This window comes from Monopterus albus, unplaced genomic scaffold (assembly GCF_001952655.1).
Source record: "Monopterus albus unplaced genomic scaffold, M_albus_1.0 scaffold50.1, whole genome shotgun sequence".
Lineage (NCBI taxonomy): Eukaryota > Metazoa > Chordata > Actinopteri > Synbranchiformes > Synbranchidae > Monopterus > Monopterus albus.
The window spans coordinates 1,692,305-1,710,239 of NW_018127930.1; the positions used below are offsets into that span (position 1 = coordinate 1,692,305).

A 17,935-nucleotide genomic window follows, 5' to 3' on the forward strand; every position below is an offset into this window, starting at 1 on the left:
TAATACAACAAGTATCTAACCAATTTCTATCTGACTAAAAAATACCTAACTGTAAGCTATTGCTCTTTTGTGGGCCCATTTATACCTTTAACAGAGGAGGGCTGAGTGACTTTTGCCATACAAATAATAAACTATCATAGCTTACTTGATTTTGGATTATTCAGCTCTCTATCCCCTTAAAGTCCAGCATTGTATGCAAGTCAGTTTGCAGAGATTACCTTCACATCCTTGAGTGGACCCTTTGTTTAGACCGCAAAGCCATTTTACATTTAGTTTAGTAGGGATTTATTAATTTTCTAAGAAACAATCGATCTCATCAGTCTATTCAAATATATTTGTAGCATAGCGCCTTAAATATCTAAATGAATGACTTCAGCAAGTGGTATAGAGTTTACATGATAGACTCGGAGGTGTTCTTAGCTTCCAAGATTTGTTGCTGGCCTTATTCAGTTTCACTGCAGGCTTGTTTTTCCTCTTTTGTTTAGAACCTGTGAGCATGCAACACTCCATAATGCACCCAAGAATTTTCCTCATATTCATATACGTGGATTCCTTTTTTTTTTTTTATTCACACACAAGGCTCTAGTGTGCGTGCATGCGTTGCCCTAAACATGAGTCACTTCCTTCCCCACATGCTGCTGTGAATCAGTCCTTCCTCTAGGGAATATGGGCTGTGTCCACCCCCTTTCCTCCATCTTCTGTGCCCTTCCCCCATATGTTGTCATGTGAGGCCCTGGAAAATGTGTGCGTGGTGGTGGGTGGGGGGGGGTGGCCAGCGATGTTAGATTGATGCCTCTGGGTTTGGGTTCCTCAGCCTCTTGGGGGAAATGGTGGGAAAACAGTCTATAGTCCTTGTTTCAGTCAAATATTTATAACTCCATACATTTGTTCTCGTCCGTCTTTTTTTACAGTGCAAGCTTACAGGTTTTTCTGCACATTTTTGTCCTGTATTATCATTTAGGTGATTGCTGGCACAATAATTAGCCTTTTGTTCTGCATGGTCTTCATTATGTTGCTGAAAGTGTAACCAATGTAAAAAGAAAGCAGGTGACGAATCTGTTGATTTGTCATGACAAGTGACCTTTTACTAACAAGTAGTCGTATGATCCAATGGTAATATAAAAACGTTGATCTAGCTACTTTTTAGGTCTCAGGCCTCCACAAATTGGCACTTTTTTTTTTTTAAGCGTTTACATAGTTTCAAAGCAGTTGTCGTCTCACCCTGGCTTGTGGGATAAAACACTAGGAATATTTTTCTTTGCTGCTTAAAGTTAAAGATCTTCCTTTATGCACAGTAGGATCTGATCCTTGACAGGACAACTCAACTGTGTACACTTCCTTCATTATCACCACTGCTACATTTCTCACATTCTCTGGCAGGACTAGTTGTGCTTTTCAAAACTGCACCAAAAGTGATATAAAAAAAGGTTTTCAAGATAGATATGAAAAGTTTTTCATTTCTTTGTGAATAGAATGAAGTAGCTTCAATCAGCTTGAATTCATCTTATCTACTTTGAGAATCACTGGTGACCCATTTTCGATGTGTAAAACTGTATGAAATGTCTCAAATCAGTCCTGCAGTCAATAAGCGTGGTATTTTCCACACATTCGGTTCTTTTCTGCCATGAATAAAAGACGTAATTGTAGTGTGCTGTAACTGACTAACCTCATGCAGCTCAAAACTTCATCATGAAGAAACTCAAGTTTTTAAAGCTACTTTTTCAGCCCACTGAAGGTTTGATCCTCTTAAAAACTGACTTTGGACACATCACTTTGATGTTTCACAAGGACAAAACGTTTATATGCTATAAATTTAAGCTCGTTATTGAGCATCACTTTGTGACTGAAGCTTAAGCACAAACGGTGCCTGCTGATATTGAACAGTGGATATTCTTTATATCGATATCCTTCAACTCTCAGCTGTGTGAAATTCGGTGTATAATATTTATTTATTTATTGGAGCTTTATCATTAAGTTCAAGTCCTGTCTGAATGACTTCCACTGGATGTATCTCACTTGTCCCTCTTTTGCCTTGTCTTTGTCCTTCTGTTCTCTAGATGAAGACGGGTCCATTTGCTGAACACTCCAACCAGCTGTGGAACATCAGTGCTGTTCCTTCTTGGTCCAAAGTCAACCAGGGCCTGATCAGAATGTACAAGGCCGAGGTACGCCTGCTTCATTCTCTCTCTCATTCCCACTAATCATGCCAGCTTTTCAGTGTATAATCTGTCCATTAAATAGTTAGTTGTAGAATAGTACATGCAGGTTTTAAAGCATCAATTCACCAAAAAAGGCACCAAGTTAAAAGGACAGATTGCAACTCAATAGAAAACCACAAAATATCTACTGCACAAATAGAAAAGAAAACAAATCTAAATCTTCATAGTTTCCTTTGCAATTTTTCAACTGTGCATTTTTTTTTTTGTAGATTTCACCAAAGTTGAAAGCTTGAAGAAAATTTTTGTTCCTGCTTGGAGCTGTTTGACTGTGAACTTCAGTTTCAAGTTGGAATTAATTCTTTCAGTTTAGATACAAGAGGCATTGCTACATTTAAGCATGTCTGCTTTGCTCACTCTGCACTGCTGTCTGATATTTTCCCTGTGAAGGCTTTGAACTACATACCCAAAGAAAGCCAGTAAAACACCCAGTCAGGCTAAACATAGCAAAGAAAACTGGAACTGGAAACAAAAATGTAGCTCAACCAATTGGATTTCTTGTAATTCTTTGCCCTGATTATAGGAGCTGTCTTCTTGTGTACATGACATTTATGAAATCAGGTTACTGTAGAAAGCCAACTGCCTTACTGACTTGTTCTGTGGGTAGAGAGGCAGGAAAGGGTTAAGTTTGGAATGGAGAGAATGGATTTGTGTGTGGGCGGTTAAGGGTGGGGTTTGGGGGGATGTCTGAGCCCGTTCTCTCCCGCCTGCCCACATCCTGTGTTTTCCAGAGCAGCCTGTGAGTCTTCCCAAAGAGCTGAGGGGCCAAGCTGTCTGCCTCCCCCTCCTCTTCCCGCTTCTCCTCCTCTGCCGTTCCCTTCATTAAATCCTCCCCTCCCTCTGTCCCGACCTTCCTCCAAGCCTGGAGCAACCATCAGCAGACTTGCATTCCTCTCTCCCTTTTCCTGGCCCCACACAGGGTTCAGGCAGAGAGTTGTAGGCCTACAAGGCCTAGAAAGAGCCGAGTCCACCATTTTCTGTCTGAGAGCGAGCTTGATTCTGGGACACTCTCGGCAGTGTGAAACAAAGTGAAAGGGCATTAAGTGACAAACATGCTCAGGGAAGCGATGGTAAATGGACTTGTAAAGTACAGTATGTCTTGTTTATAAATTAACAGCATAGGAAACGGAAAACACATTCATAGAATTAGGATGCTGCTGTTTTTTTTTATTGGTAAAGTTAATTGAATTTGTTAATTTCATCAGCTTTTGATTTAATTGTAGTATTAGGCATATTTAGGCAACCACACTGAGTCAGTTTTATGTTGACTAAAGACTATCAAATGCGATGGCATTGTGTGTGTGTGCTCTGGCATGGATGGCATGTTTAACAAACTTGCCTTCAGCAGGTTAGCTAGCTTAGCTAAAAGGGCTACTGACTTTTCAGTGAGGACAAACCCTAATCTGGAAGAAGTATAGTAATGTCCTTTTTATGATCTACCGATAACATTAAACCACTGCTTTTAGTTGTTGCCTTAAAATGCTTGTAACGTTATTTAACATCTTAACGCTAGGTTCCCTCGCTTACTGTGGTGCTGCTGGAGGTGTTTTCTGCAGGCTTGTGAGCATCTTCCCATCTGTAGCTACAGGGCTTCTCTCCCAACAATACTACAGTCACTTTTTCTCTGGGCACCATCATATTTCAAATTCATTAAATGGAAAAAAAACAACCTAAAATTTAAAACAACCAAGCCCCACTTTTGCCGTTGCGTTGTATTTTTTAACTCCACTTTAGTGACCTATTTTTCACCAACAGTATTGTCCGTGATTGTAGAATCTCAATTTCTTCTTGACATGTGGAGGTCTTCCTGGGCAAAAATGTTGACTAATTAATTTGGTCACAGTTTTTATTCACATTAGCACTCCAAACCAAAAAAATGACTCTTGACTTACCTACTGTCTCTGGCTTTCAGTTCTGTCCTATTGATGATGTATTTAAAAACAGCTCAAAATATAGTTGCATTTAAAAAAAACAGCTACATAATTCCCTCAAATTGCTGGACACTGTAGTTTTCAGCAAACATTACCCAAACTGAAGAAAACTGCATTTGTTGGGGACTATTTTCAGTGGTAGATGAATCCACATTTGCAGCTCTAGTGAGTATTTGGGGCACCAGGATGGTGTCTGTGGCACTGAGTCAAAATAAACGTGTGTGTGTGTGTGTGTGTGTTCATGGTTATGAAGAACCAAGTCACCCAGTTGCTGATTGATTTGTTTTTAATAGTTGCTGGACAACACTGGAGCTCTATGACACAGAGGAATAAGTTGGATCAGGCTTTGGATACACACACAGTACTTGTCTGCAGGATGCATTCATGGTTTTGGGTGTTTTTGTTTTTTTATTTTTTTATGGTGTTTGTTGCCAGTAGAGCAAATATCAAAAACAGTAAAGTAAAACTGGGAAAATGGTAAAAGTAATTTAAAGTTCATGTGACATAGTGAAGCCATTTAAGATACAAAGCACAAATGATTTAATAAAGTTTGCTATTCAGCTCTGTTAACCAACTTATGTGGATACACTTTTTTTAAGAGTCCGGTTTCCTGTTTTTACCGACAGGCACATGAAAAACTATAAAGGCCTTTGTTGTTTGTTTTTGCATCAAAAGTATATTTCTGACCGGTCACTGTTTGCTGGCTTTACGGATTTACCACTGATGAAGTGTTCTGACAAATGTTCACTGAGGCTTGTTTTCCACCCCAGATCTGTTGATCATGACCGATATTGTTACCACAGACTGCACAAGATTTCAGTTCCCCCTGCTCCTCGAAACTGGGTCCATGTCAGTATGCACAAAGAGCTGCTGCTGGGCTGGTCCACAGCCATTTTGAGCACGTTCAGAGTGAGAGACCAGTGGGCAGAAAAATTCTAACACTCTTTAGGTCAAGGTGAAGTCTCTGGGTTTGAGTTGGAAACCTGGTTTGTTTGACAGTAGCCCCTTTTGAGATATGCACTCCTACCCAACAGTTTACCTGCTATTTCATGTCTAGGAGTAATGCCTGAACAAAGCCCTGAGTAGCTGGCAAAGTGTATACCTGGGCAGACTTGGTCCAATAGCAGTCTACTTTCTGTGTGGCTACATGTCTGAACTGAAGTGTTCAAATTGCCAGTAAAAGCGTGCTCAGGATGGTGACTGTAAGATGCAACATTTAAACAAATCGGCATCAAGTAGGACATGGCGTATGTAAACTCTGGTATATCCAGTGTTTATTTTGAACTGGTACAGAGAAGACAAGGTTTAGCGACTTGAGCTAATGCAGAATGGCTGGAAATTGGTCCAACCTAAAAATCCACAAACGGCTCATCCTGCCAGTGTTGCTTTGTGTCTCAAGTGATGTCAGATGTTGCATGAATATTGTGGCTGTACCTTGATAGGCCCTATGTTTGAACAAAGCCTTGCCCAGAACTCCCCATACAGCAGCTGTGTCTGAACACCCAAAAAAAGCAACTGCCACATGTAGCCCACAAGTTCACTGGTGCCGTGTCTCAAAGGGGCTAGTGGCTAATCAGTTTGAAATGAGCAGTAGGCTCATTCACAGAGAGGTGATACAAATATGACTTTGTGGGGCTTCTTCTATACTGACAGTTAGCAAGCAGTCAGAAAGCTCATTAGCTTCGAGAGCTTTTTTTGTCTTCACTGAAAACTACTGAAGGAAATGAAATACAACCACAGAACAAAAAATGCCTTTGAAACATAACGGAGGCATCAGTCATCTTTTAAGTGCTTGGCTGGGTTTTGTTTGTGTTTATTATTTGTTGCTTATCATTTTTCTAAAGATCCCTCTCTCTTCCTATTTCCAGTGTTTGGAGAAGTTCCCTGTGATCCAGCACTTCAAATTCGGTAGCCTGCTGTCCATCCAGCCAGTGAAGCCTTGACTCTCATGGAGGAACGCCGGGCATATGATGGAATGACCAAAATCCCGACCTTTCTCTGGCATCCTCATGTGCAAATACAACAGTAGCAAAGATCAACCACATGTAGTCTGACGCGCATTCCCACACGTGCACGTGGGTCATGAAAGCTTAGAAAGGCATCCACAGGTCAAGGCAGAGCATGTTATGATTGTGATTTTGGAGCTTGGATTTTTATATTTTCTTCATTTTATTTATAATGAATAGAGTATGAAACGGGCTCCTATTTGATAGATGAAAGGATGTTTTTAGGCGTGTGCTCATTGATACTTAATGCTTGAATTTACCTCAAAGTTTGGATTCTCATGAGCAGAAGGGTCCTTCAGCGTGGGGTGATACAAATCAGACTTTATGCGAGTTCTTCAGTCTTTTGTCATAATTACTACTACACTTTGTTATATTCTTGGTTTAGCTTATAAGGCCAGATATTTTAATTAGTGATGCAAATGTTGCATATTTTCATTGACCACTTTTTCTCAACGTGTACATCACCTTAATAATTTAATAAGAAATAACTGTGTTCTTATAATGTCTGGTAGTTCAGGGACTTGCTCCAATTAAAGGACTGGGTATTTAAATGACAGCTCATCCAAAATGTTATGTACAGAAGTTCATTCACCCTAATTTCTTTAAGTCACTCAGTATCTTGACATGAACTCACTCATGGTAAGTTTTAGTTCAAGTCCGTTCGTTGCTACTCACTGTCAGTAGTGTATGACCAAACGTCGTGGTCCCAACTCGCCCTAGACCTAAAGTTAATTTAACCTTTTTAGTTTATCGCTTCAGCTATGGTAAACACTGTAAATTAACAAACCATACTTGAATAAATTCTTGTGGCTGTGCTGTGCAAATCTTTTTCCTCATCTAGGCAAACTTTTGTAGTTATTCTCCAGTTGACTCCATCTTAAAATGACTGCATTGTTAAAGTCTGAATGTTTCATCTGCACATTTCAAATATAACTTAAATTTCATTAATACATTTATTTGGCTCCCCACCCCAATTTTACATGACATTTGTTCTCAGTTTCTGTTGTTACATTAAAGTATTAATGCAAAATGCATGACTTAAAAAACATGCAACTTGAAATTGTCCAACTGTGGCTACCCCGGTCCTGCTTTAATGACAGCTCCATATTTGAAAGCTGCTATAATCCCAAAAATTCTGCATGTTGCATAAAAAAAAATCCTTTCATCCTCATTCAGCTGCATCACGTAAGCTTCGTTTTGGGTGATCATCCATAGTTGGTTATATCTTTAAATTTAAAAGTCTTTTTAAAAAGATCCGATTGGCCCCATGTTGGAACATTTTGATGTTGTCATTCAACTGCTCTGTTACTTTTCTCTGGTTGTCAGATCAAGCGCTCCAAGTCAGATTTAACAAGCTCTCTTAAACAAACTGTCTTAGTCAAACATCCTCATTTGTTTGCAACCAATCATCATTAATTAGATGTTTGTAAATGTGATCTTTAGCACTGACCCCCCACCCCAAGCTATGTATATAGTCACTGTTTTTCATTCACAAAAATGTTACAAAGAGGCACATAATAAATGTAGCAGTGTCAGTGGTCATCTAGAGGACTTGAAGCAATTGGACAATAATAAAGCTGCCATTGACATGTCGTCAGAGCTGTGCTGTGACAAATATAAAAAAAGAGCGCCTTCAGGTACATGAATTTAGGTGTTAAAGAAACCTCTCTAAAGTAAAGCAGTCCTCATGACATACATGGACCTAGTAGACAGGGATAAAATAAAATCTACAGAGACGAGTCAGCTATCGGAGTGAGAAATTCATCTAAATGGCCTTTATGTTTCACTGAAGAACAAATCCGTTCAAACGAGTGTTTGCTGTATGAGGCCAAATGTTTCATTGGAAATACTCTTTCCTGTGACCCACAGATGAACCCAACACTGAGGCAGATGGATTCTGAGATGAAGGGAAAAAGTACTGAATATTGCATGAGTCAGGATACTTCATGTGAAGGATGATGTGGTTAACAGGAGTATCAGGGCTTCATTTCACATGTACAATTCAAAAACTGTACAACAAGCCTTAAAAAAAAAAAAACTACCACCAGTGCTCTTGAGGACTGAGGTGGAATTCCCCTTGCATACAGGATGTTGGATTGCCAAGCTGAGAGCGGTGGAGTCGCTTGTTCTGCTTAACAGCCTGAACATGTTGCTCAATACAATGTGCTGGTTGTTAGAGCAACAGTCTCTCAGCATATTCAACTAATCAATTTCATATGTTCTTGCAATCAACTTAGTGGACTTGAAAACACAATACTGTTATGTGTGGTACTATTAGCTCTGCAGTTAAGCAATTATGCTGCAGAAATTTAAATAATAGTTTGTCAATTACACATCAAGTTGAAGTGAAAAATTCACAACTAAAGTAGAGTCAGGGTAGCACACAACCTGTTTACCTCTGAGGTTTACTGAACATTTTCCTGGATTCTGAATGTGGAAATTGCTGACAATGAGCTATGGACAAATGCCTGAATTTACTATTCACAAGTGAGTGCATGTGATGGATGTAGGGTACAGAACTGAGGAGAAAAGGTTGAATTTGCTGGCCTCATTTGGAAGAATGTTTGGAATGGGACAGCTGCATCGACCTGTTCTGACATGTCAGTTAGAAACATGAGCTTAAGTGGAGGCAGCTTCTGAAATGGGATGCGGCTGTAGACTTCAGATGGTGGAGAGCAGAGGTGGAAAGGAACCACAGTATGTACACTTACTGTAAGTAAAGGTTGTAGTACTTGAATATTTCCATTTGAAGCCACTTTTTACTTTTACTCCAGACCATTTCAGAGGGGCATGTTACTTTTGACTCCACTGAGTTAATCTCAAAGCTATAGGTACATTCCATGATCAAGATTCTACATAAAAAGTTTATTAAAAACAATGTATTGGGACTCTCTTTTGAAATGTTTATAAAGTCTAGTTGTTAGCAGTTCCACTAAAGAGTGATATGTCCTCTGAATGATTCCACACAACTAATTGTTCAAGGCTAAAAATTACACAACGTTTTACAAAAAAGAAATCTAAAATTATAGAAAAGAAAAGTGAATACAAATTTGTGTATAAGAACTTTGTTTTTCTTCTTTCTTCTCCCATCAGTCATCTCATGACCCCTCAGTTAGGCATTAGTTTAGTCATAATATAAAGAGTTGTGCAAGAACAATTTTGGTAATTGATTTTAATATTGCTATTTACCACTAAAAGAAAGTGAGATAACACTTCTATAGATATATCATAATAGTGACAAACATTGGCTTAGTTTGTATGGTAGACCAAGTCTTGCTTCTTTAAATGCAGTTTGATGACTGATTTGGTAAGCTGTGTTAAAGGTATCTTGACTAACGGTGCACGGTGCACAATGTATAAAATATACATTATTCAAATGATTGGCTGAGTGCTGTGATTGCAGTTATGTGAGGTTGTTGTGTTGAGAACTCTCCCAGCATGCAATGGGGGAATAAATTCATGAATACAAATCTCTTTTTATGTGTCTAACCATATTATTAGTGTCATTTGACAATGACACTGACAATGACACTGGGCAAACAGGACAGTATTGCATCCAGTTTGCTGCCAGTGTATAGGCTTGCATTGAAAATAATCGGTGCAGGTGTTTTGATGTGCATCAAAAGCCGTCTGTGTCTGTTGCCCTTCACTAATAACAATTAGGTATTACTCCTAAGGGTAGTAAGACTATGGGTAAATCCCAGTTTTCTTATTTGATCATTCCTTGTTCCTCGCTCCTCCTTTGCTCAACCTGAAATCCTGAAGGACATCCTAAGATCTTATTCCTTCTCTGAGGAGCAAGGATCAAGGAGTGAAGAGGCTGCTGGAGGAGCCATGAGCAAGGATACATGAGTGCATCCTTCACAGAAGTCTTTAGAACCAACATTCAATTTGCCAGAAATCAGAAATCATTCAGTCAATTTGCCAGAAATCAGCTGGTGACAGATGAAGGATCGAAGCAGAGGAAGTGTCATGTCTCTAAAAACATGTTTCCTCAGATCATTTCTCCGCCTATTTTTTCCTTGCATTTTTTTCTCGCATCTTACATGGGGGGACTAAGACAAAAGGAAAAGACATGAAGAAAACATGGATGCAATTAAGGGAAATGGGATATACACTGAGTAATGTTGGTGCATGATTTGTGAGGCAAAGAGCAGCTTTAATGGTATAAACTATTTCAGCAAAGTAGGTTCTGCAGTTAATTGTTTCATATTGTTAGGTATTTTTAGTCAGATAGAAATTGGATAGATACTTTATGTATTAGAGATGTTTAATCACTTAATCAACAGACACACACATTGATTTGCTTCATGTTTTGACTACTGTTATGACCAGCTGCAAAGCTGGTAAGAGAGACGTCTCGGTTGACGTTTCTGTGTAGTATGGGGCTAGCCCAACCGAGGTGATATAATGTATAGGCCTGGTGGGTTCAGGGTCTTTCATCTTACATCTGCCTGCGAGCAGTTTGGAGGTGCAAGATACCTGAGCGTGTAATGTTAATTTTTACCTGTATTCATGGAATAAATCAGCACTGTTTTGTAGTTACTTGGACTGTCTCGTCTCTCAGAGTTAGCAATGGTAAGAAGAACCATAGTCCTGCAATATGTTTGATATGTTTTAGTGTTCAAAAGATAACTTCCCATTTAATATCAAATACCATGTAGCAGTCAGAGTCAGGGTTGGTTGTTTTTAATTTGTACAAACTAGTTCATTTATATTTTGTTGATTTTAATTTAATTTTGTTTTATCATGTACAAATATAGGTATGAAACTATAACTGTCCTATAATTACACCAACAGGCCATAGTAACTTTACAATAACCTGCATCTTTTCATTTAAAATTAATGTATGGACAGTTTTTCATTAATCTTGGAAAGGCAGCTCCAAATGAATGCTCATATGCCCTGACAACAGCTCCAGGTAAAATTTAAACTAGCTTTATAGAGCTAAAAAATCCAGATGCATCATCAGCATTCTAATCTGAATTGCTCATTTATCCACGTATGATGAGCGGAGCCCTGGTTTGTCCCCGCCCTCCCCCCACAGACCTCTGAGCAACCAGGCTGACCTGTGTGATCTCTGCTGCCACAGTCTGCTTCCCCCTCTCAATAGCTCTATTTCCTCAAGGCCACCAGCATGCCTCCCTGCTTCCCTGCCCCCGCTAACCCCCCTCCAGACTGCACCTCGCCCCCTCCCACTACTGCCTTCCCCTCCTCCTTATCCTCCTCCCGGCACCCCCACACACCACGACACTCCCCACCTCCCTCATGTTACTCCCGCCACCTGGTATTATCCTCTAATGTGGGTCAGCTGATCAGAGAATTCAGTGATTGGTCAAATAAATTAAAATATTCTGGAAGCAAGTTAACTTTTAGTGTTTCTGTGTCATCCTTCAACTTTATTTTTTTATTTATTTTTCTTTTTTTTTGTTTGAATTTATTTTTATTGTCTTCAAATATCCTTTCAGATATCCATGTTTCACAATACTGAATCAGTATTCCTTGTTGTGTCTATTGTACATACTTGCCAGGTACGTTTTCTTGTGTTTTATGACAAAATCAAACAAAAAAAAGTGCAGATGCATATCTAAATGGCAAATAAGGGAAATTAAATAAAGGAAATATCACTTATGCCAAGAAAGGAAATCAAAAATTGTGTGTGTGTGTGTCCATGGGTGTCAGCCTTTCCCAGTCCAGATGGAGGAGCTGTGTCTACACCATGAAGCACAACCATTGTCCACAGCATTTGTCGGTAGCGGAGAGGGATGGTGTGTTTCTGATATTGTTTCAGGCTTTGTTGTAATCTTTATTTTCTAGCAAAGGTTTAGTATTTTAATGCAGTATGGTGTCTGGAAGTCATCAGATAGCAAATCATCCTGTATCTCATTTTTGTATAATTGCACAATGTATTGTTTAGTGTCTCATCATTTCAAATACAACACCTATTGCAAGTTACTACAGGTACTGGTGACTACAAAAACCCTTCGGAGCTGGAGGAGCAAACTGGCAGCAATGATGGATGTGGTGTGTTGTGGCAGAGCGACGCTTCACACCAAGAGGCAGAAAAAACGAGCCAGGCAAGAGCAGGAGGAGGGTGTCGGGGGCTGGTGAGTGGAGAGTGTGAGGCAGGGTCAGTTGTGATAGCTCTGCTCTGCATACACACCCCTTCAGATATCTTCATTCGCTGACATTGAAGAACACCACCAAGTGGCACGGAGCAGAGTTAACAGGACTCAAGGTTGTGTTAGGGCAGGAATTCCAAGTTGAGATGGGAAGTGTAGGCTAAGTCACATACAGTGGAGTCACTGGAGCAGGAAGCAAATGTAGCATATACTAAAATGTAGTAATGTTGCAGTAGCCTATATGTAGTGTAAGCAAAAAAGCAAAAATCCCTGTATAATCTAATGCAACCAATACAACAGCCCTGCACTAAGTCCTATCTTTATTAACTTATAATGTTCAACTTATGATAGAGAGGAGTTGGTTGGACTATGTGTGTGATTTTACAGGCTGTAGTTTGTTAATTAAGAACTACTCCTTCAACCAATTAGGACATGTCAGTAGTGTTGTATTGACAAGGGTGTATTGCATTAACTGTGGATAATGGTTTCAGTTTATAAGAGTTTACATGTTTTATCTAATTCTTTTATTCATGTTAAATTATTTTCAAATTTATAAATCAGTTATAAGTCATTAATAACAATGACTTTTAGGTTGCCACGTTTTAAAAAAAAATGTCTATTTGTTAACAACTTATTCCAGCAGTTGTTCAATATTTTGAGAAACACACACATTCACTTTCCGGGAGAGAGTTAGATGAGAAGATAAACATCACTCTCATACCTGTCCAAAATATACAACAGCCAGCTGCCAGTTAGCTTAGCTTAGCATAAAGACTGGAAGCAGGGCAAAAGAAATTTGGCAAACTGTAATAAATCTGTCCACCACTACCTCTAAAGCTCACTAATTATCATGTTACATCTTTGTTGTTATGGGTAAAAGAGAAAGCTAGTAGCCTATATTGGACTATTCCTGAGCTGCGACCAGTAGCGTCTAGCAACTGCTTAAAACCAAAAAGCAACCAGTCTTTGTGCTGAGCTAAGCTAACTGGCTGCTGGCTGTAGCTCTCCATTTCACTCTCCGACAGAAAACAAATATCCCTGTTTCCCAAAAATGTCCATTTATTTCTATAACATTTACAACTGCAGACCTACTTTATTATTGTAAAAACCTTGATGATTTCATATTTCTTAGTATGCTCAACACTAGCAAAGGAATTTTTCACTGTGTTATGATCACAGACTATTATAAGTGATTGTAGGCCTGTATCTCAGTGACAAGAAGTTTCATAACTGCATTTGACAGACGAACACAACAGTTAAAATGAAGGGTTTTGTTTTTTATTAAGATTATAAATTTTTAAACAAATATTTTCTGAAACAGTTTTACCCGGTGATCTACAATTTATTAAGCACAAAAATACAAGAATAACAACAAAATATGTAGAGAATGGCTGAATACTCTCTTTATTTTGGTACACATAGTGCTCATAAAGCTAATGCATGGATTCTCAGGTTATGGCTAAATCATGAGTTTGCCTTTTTAAAACAAAAGGACTAAGGACTAAGATCATTCTTTTACAAAACAAAGTAAAACTCACAAAACCAAGAACAGGTTGGAGTTATGAATTGCCATGAAGGCTTCGAGCAACAACCATGACCAAGAGAGGACTGCCAAAATGACCCAGAGTGTTTACTATCACAAACTCAGAGTGGAGGTGGAGGATAATGACAGTAATAGCCCAAAAAGTGTTACACAGTCGAATTGTTGGCACCCCATCAAATGATATGAGCTGGTTCAGAGTCCATGTACCTCAAAGGTGTTAACACATGACAACAAATTGCTCCGAATGTGCAAGTCCCATTTGCAACAGGAGGTGGTGTTTTCCCACAAAGCTCCTCGGCCCAGGACAGAAGAGACAGCAAAGACATTCAGTCACTTTCAATGTATTTTCAGGTATGACAATAGCTAGCAGTAGTGTGTTAAGGCAACAAAATTCAATCTATTTCATCAGATTTAAGTCACCAAAGGTTTCTTTAGACATGTATCTTGGATTCTGAAAACAGGAAACATGATTCTTATGGCATGAACCTCATTCCTCGCCCTGTTGAAATTATTGTCAATAAATTGTTAATTTTTTAAATAGCTTTTCTTTTTCTTGCAAAAATAAAGTCAATTTAGACATTATAGGAGAGACCGGGTCCAGTTGTAACACCTACATTTCTTCCAATCAGAAGCAAGTGTGAGTGATGTCGCCTATAGCGACTGACCACAGTCACATATGTTTTAGATTTTTAAGACAAAGGTGTGCTTTGAGGTATCATTTTTGATTAATTCAACTCTTTAACACATTGAAACACTGTTTTTGTTACATCTGTGTGAGAAACTACAAGCTACTGAGATTAGCTTATGCCAGAGTTGCTGTGATTTTAGCACAATATTTTACCATGGCTGATACTGTGGGGTCAGTTGTAACACATGCTAAAACGTATTTAGCTTAAAATTAATTGTTATTATTTAACATATTGAATAAAGAACATTGGCGACGTTTTTTAAATGTAGTTCAGAATTTGCCTAATTTTGATATATCAGATATTAACTCATAAACTTACACATCCTACATATATTTATCTGCTATTTGCACATAAGAAAGATGTTAAAGAGCATTTCCCACTTAATTTGGAATGCTTCCAAATGCCATGTCATTTACTTTCCAAGAAAGTTCTGGCTTGATTTATTAAAAGAATATTTCTGGAAGGTTTCAGAAACTTTTTTCCACATAAATATTATCAGGGACAATCACAATCACCCTGTGGTCTTCTTAAATGGTCTCTACAGAGCATTTGCTGAAAGTTTCTTGGAATAGGAACGTTTGATATACATATTCCGTACTATGCCTAGAACAGTGCAAAAGCTGGCAGTAGAAAACGGATCTTGGCTTTTGTTTACTAATATTTTGTGGGGAAACGTGTTACAACTGACCCCGGTCTTCAGTGAAATAAAGTGTTTGATTCAAAATGCCACAATCGCCCGGGTCCATGCTCCAAGGCTGGCCAACGCCTGTTTGCTACAGATCTGTTCCAAGTCCGTCTGTCTGCTCAGCAGCCCTGAAAACCCCGAGCCGAAGATGGAGATCAGGTTTGAGATGTTGGAAGTGTCTGTGTATTCCGGGTTGGAGTAAGAACAGTCCTCGCGTTTCGCCCTTTTGCGAGCAGCTGTAAAATCAGATATTTCCTCCACCTCGGATATGCAGCAACCGAATTCAACCTTCCGTTTCTTGGCCGGGGACTGCGCGCCCTGGCCGCACTGGAGCGCGTCACAGCAGCAGTCCTGGTAGAGATAACCGTTCTCCACCGTGGTCACCACATGCGTGTCCAAATCCAACACTGTCGTTTTATTGCAATGTCTGTCTTGCAGCGCTGGAAACTGGTCAAAGTGGGACAGAGGGGACGCCTCCATACAGCAGCTTCGGTAGTCGGACGGCTCCGGTTCTTTGCCGCCGTCCTCGATAGGACAGCCGCTGAGGAGAGCGCTCGCTGTCCGGGCGTGCGCCTCTGGTTGCGCTGCGCCTCTTTGGCATGCAGCGTCGCACAGACTCGCCTCTTCGCCGCAGCAGGCTGCCCGCGTCTGCTCCTCGTCGTCGGTGTCCTCTGCGTCCAAATCCAGCGGGTTGAGCTCTTGGATTTCGTTGCAGACCGTCATCACCTCCTCGTACTGCTGCATCCTGTAGATCTCCGCGTATTTCTCCTTGATGTAGACCTGCCTTGCGTTCCTCAGCACATAAGAGACAAGCAGGTTTTTGTGCAGCTTGATTCCCCCTCTCTGCGTCCTGGAATTGTGGATCTTCATTAAGGACATGGAGATCAGGCTTTGCGCGTCCACTGCGCATTCCATGGTGCTGATCATTATTGTGTTCCCCTGATCCACCTCCCGCTCCTCTCGGGGAGAGGAACACCAACTCTCAGCTCTAGCTGGAACCGTTTTGTTTGAGGAGAAAGGTTTAAGTCACCTCTATGGAGAAACATTGGACACAACGATCCACCTCCCTGTGAAAGCCAGCAATCATTTGCAGATGCCCTGAAACCAGTATATGTATATAGTCAGACAGAAGGTCCGCCCTCTTCAGGGCGAGCCGATCAGCTGCCTGGGATCTGCTGAGTGACAAACAAGCGCCCTGGAAATATGCCGTTCTCGACCAATCACCGTCAGGCGGTTCCTCTATATGATTCAAATTTCACAGAGGCTGTGTAACCGGAGTGCACTTCTTGCAGCTGCTCCAAAGCAGTTACTTTTCCGGGTAGGCTACACATGTCACAGTGTTACACTGTAACATGTTATAACAAAACAACCAGGCAAATAGAACATTAGCAGGGCAGTGAAGAGAGTGTAGAAAGCAACTTAGCATGATGTCTTATGTCTTCTGATGTTTCATGGCACCATAATGACCAGTGTGGCTGAACAGAGATAACATTAACAGCCGGCTTAGTTACTCCAAGAAAAGTGGGTATGTTTAACAGTACCAGTGGGTTTTAGTCAACAGGATGGCCCTCATTTTGCCCATGTAATGAAATCATTGGATATGCATTTCAGGATAGGATAAAGCCCCCCGCTCTTTGGGGCCAAATAATAGTTAAACATCATTTAATCAAACACTGAGCTTCCACAGGAATGCTCACCCATTCTTTGGCACATTTAGTTGTGTATTACCAACATTTTATTTTACAAGAAAAATATTAGTTTGAACATGTTTGACCAAGATAGCTAAAGTATATTAATGGAAATACTTTTTTCCCAAAACTGCATGACATACACAAACTAATAAATCAGGCTTTAAGCAAATCATTGCAAAAAAGATAATTAGCATGAAATACTTTTCATAAACCCAATAAATAATGTTTGAGGATGTTATTTTTTTGTGTCAGTATTTTATTGCTCTTTGAGTGTTAAATTCAACATGTATACTTAATATGGAAAATATATGGTCTTTGAATAGGATTAACAACAAGAAAATTATACAATACTGCCTTTTAAGAAAAGGTTCAATCACCGGTTACAAATTTTGTGTATTCAGAAGAAAATCACAAGAGAACTATAGCAGTTATTTTCCTTTTTATTTAAAGGGCCATATTACCCAAATTAAATATACAAAAACATATATTCGCTTTCATTTTATTTGTCCAGTTTTTTGTATATCAGTCTTTGAGATTTCTGCCTGGAATTTCATTTGTGGCACTCATAACCCTGAAAAATTATAGAATTCTCAGAGACACGTATCTCAAAACCTTGACAAATGAAACCAACATGAGCTGTCACCAAAGCTTGTCCTGTGTCATTTTTTGGAGGGAGAAGTTTTATTTTTGGATGCAGTGAATGCACACAAGCACAGCCATGGTTGCAAACTGATTGAGTGCCACTAATGGCCACTAGATGGTGGCTCCAAAAAATCTCCAGCTGCACAGGACCACACTCAGACTGCTCCAACTTCTCTCCTGAAATATAATGTCAGATCATCTTTTACATAGGTGGTTGGAGCTTCTGCTGAGTTCACACCTTCTCTGTGTCACTGTGGCAATTTGAGGATAATGCTTACAGCTGCACTAAGATGTTTTTTTTATATTAGCCATGAAAAATGGCTGGTGTAATATGGAAGTGATCACCTGTAGTGAGCAATCCACAGAGAATTACCACCAACTTACCCTCAGCTCAGTGTTTCTGCATCTTT

The 17,935-nt window shown here is 39.7% G+C and overlaps 2 protein-coding genes across 3 annotated transcripts in view; one reads left to right on the top strand and one right to left on the bottom strand.

The window, feature by feature from the left end:
* Nucleotides 1-6,977, top strand: part of ptpa (protein phosphatase 2 phosphatase activator) — a 20,797-nt gene extending 13,820 nt beyond the window's left edge. For both annotated transcript variants that reach the window (XM_020601045.1, XM_020601047.1), the window contains 2 exons: nucleotides 2,058-2,165; nucleotides 6,016-6,977. In XM_020601045.1, the coding sequence (XP_020456701.1) occupies nucleotides 2,058-2,165; nucleotides 6,016-6,090 (183 nt within the window). In that variant the 3' untranslated portion in view covers nucleotides 6,091-6,977. The remainder of the gene's footprint in view (nucleotides 1-2,057; nucleotides 2,166-6,015) is intronic.
* A 6,630-nt stretch (nucleotides 6,978-13,607) lies between these two features.
* Nucleotides 13,608-16,264, bottom strand: ier5l (immediate early response 5-like). The gene has a single exon (XM_020601102.1). It carries the CDS (start codon nucleotides 16,117-16,119, stop codon nucleotides 15,226-15,228), a length of 894 nt encoding a protein of 297 aa, XP_020456758.1. The 5' UTR covers nucleotides 16,120-16,264; the 3' UTR covers nucleotides 13,608-15,225.
* Between the last annotated feature and the right edge of the window lie 1,671 nt (nucleotides 16,265-17,935).